Source organism: Macrobrachium rosenbergii, chromosome 57 (genome assembly GCF_040412425.1).
Source record: "Macrobrachium rosenbergii isolate ZJJX-2024 chromosome 57, ASM4041242v1, whole genome shotgun sequence".
Taxonomy (NCBI): domain Eukaryota; kingdom Metazoa; phylum Arthropoda; class Malacostraca; order Decapoda; family Palaemonidae; genus Macrobrachium; species Macrobrachium rosenbergii.
This window is the reverse complement of record NC_089797.1, coordinates 12,812,895-12,814,460: the sequence shown is the minus strand read 5'-3', so window position 1 is coordinate 12,814,460 and position 1,566 is coordinate 12,812,895. Positions and strand designations below refer to the sequence as shown.

Sequence of the window (1,566 nt, the reverse complement as noted above, 5' to 3'; positions counted from 1 at the left end):
ACACCGCCACCTGTCGGTTTTGAAATCTAAGGATAAAGCGAAGAGTGTTAATCTGTACTTGACAAAAGATGTTGTTTCTAAGTTTGCTTGCTTTCTTGTACAAACAGTGCTTTGCTTTCGGGGTTAAATTCCCCCGCGGGACTATGTTTTATATCAGTCTTGTTATGCTATTCATCGAAGTATTTATACTTCGTGAAATGTGCATGGACATTGTTAAATTCTTTACCTATTTCATGGCTCTGGACGACTCTGGTCGTCCGGAGGATTCTCGAACTGAAAATGACGAAGACATGGTAGACGACGACTCAAATAGCTTAGATTGTTTAGATGACGATTCGGATTGTGAAGAAGACTATGATTCAGATTGTGAAGAAGATAGTTCAGACAATGAAGAAGGCGATGATTCGGAATGGAAAGAAATGCCACGTTTAATCAACCAACAGGCAGACGAAATAATTAAGAAAAATGAAAATATCTTGAGGCTTGAGGAAGAGAATACAGCAAAGGCTCGATTGATAGAAGAACTCAAAGAGAAAGTAGAGAGGCTGACTGAAGGAGGACTGGACATGGAACGAGACATAACAGACCTGGAACGACTTATTCAAGAAAAGGACAGACAAATCTGCTCACTGCCAGCTGAAATGGAAAAGCTTCGAAAAGAAATAGCGCTCAAGGCGAAAGACACTGAGAGGCTAATAAAGGAAAACGAAGAGAAAGACTCAAAGATCATTATTTTGGAAAGTACGGCCGTAGTCCTCGAGATGGAAAAGGAGACGCTGTATCGCAATTTGAACGAAATGGAAATTAACAGAAACAGGACCCACATCCAGTTAAACAACCTGAATGAGAACTTCGAAAGACTCCGTCAAGAGAATAAAATAAAACAAAATCAGTTGGAAAATCTCCAGAAGGAAAATGAGGACAAAGAATTAAGGATAAACGGCTTAGTAGAAAAATTAGAAATTCTTAACACTGAGAAACAGAGAGCTGACGAAAATTTGAAACAGCTCGAGCAATATAAGAAAGAAATGGCAGAGGCAAAGAAGGAGGTAGAAAAACTAGCAGAACAGACCTTTCAGAAGGATAGGGAGATTCTCCGACTGGAGAATGAATGCTCCCAGAAGCAAAATTTGGTCATCGGTCTGTTGAACGAAAAGAAAAATGCTGTATCAGAGAATGTAAATAGAAATCTGAATGAAATGACGAGGAGAACAATCCAGCTGGAATTCGAACTGGCTGAGACAAAAGAGGAACTAGACACGATGGAGTTTGAAAAGCTGGAAGCAACAGTAGAAATTGAAAGACTCCAGGAAGACAACTTCGCAAAGGATCAGAAGATCAGATCCTTGGAAAGTCAAGTCGAAATGCTGAAAGAAGAAAAGACGAATGGCACAGTGAAGGAAAAGGAAGTATTCCTTAGAAAAAAGAACGTGGTTAAAATGGCGCCGAAAGAACAGTCTGCCTCAGAAAACGGAGATGAAAAGAAAAAGGCTTTGGGTAAAACTCGATGTCTGAGGAAACCTCAGATCAATTGCAAAGCCTTCTACGAACAAATAGACAGCATCG

At 40.0% G+C, this 1,566-nt stretch overlaps 1 protein-coding gene across 1 annotated transcript in view; it reads left to right on the top strand.

Annotated features, from left to right (window-relative positions):
* The first annotated feature begins 233 nt into the window (after positions 1-233).
* Positions 234-1,566, top strand: part of LOC136836996 (ELKS/Rab6-interacting/CAST family member 1-like) — a 1,548-nt gene continuing 215 nt past the window's right edge. The window contains exon 1 of the mRNA XM_067101526.1: positions 234-1,566. This exon is cut by the window's right edge and continues 215 nt beyond it. Within this exon, the coding sequence (XP_066957627.1) occupies positions 234-1,566 (1,333 nt within the window).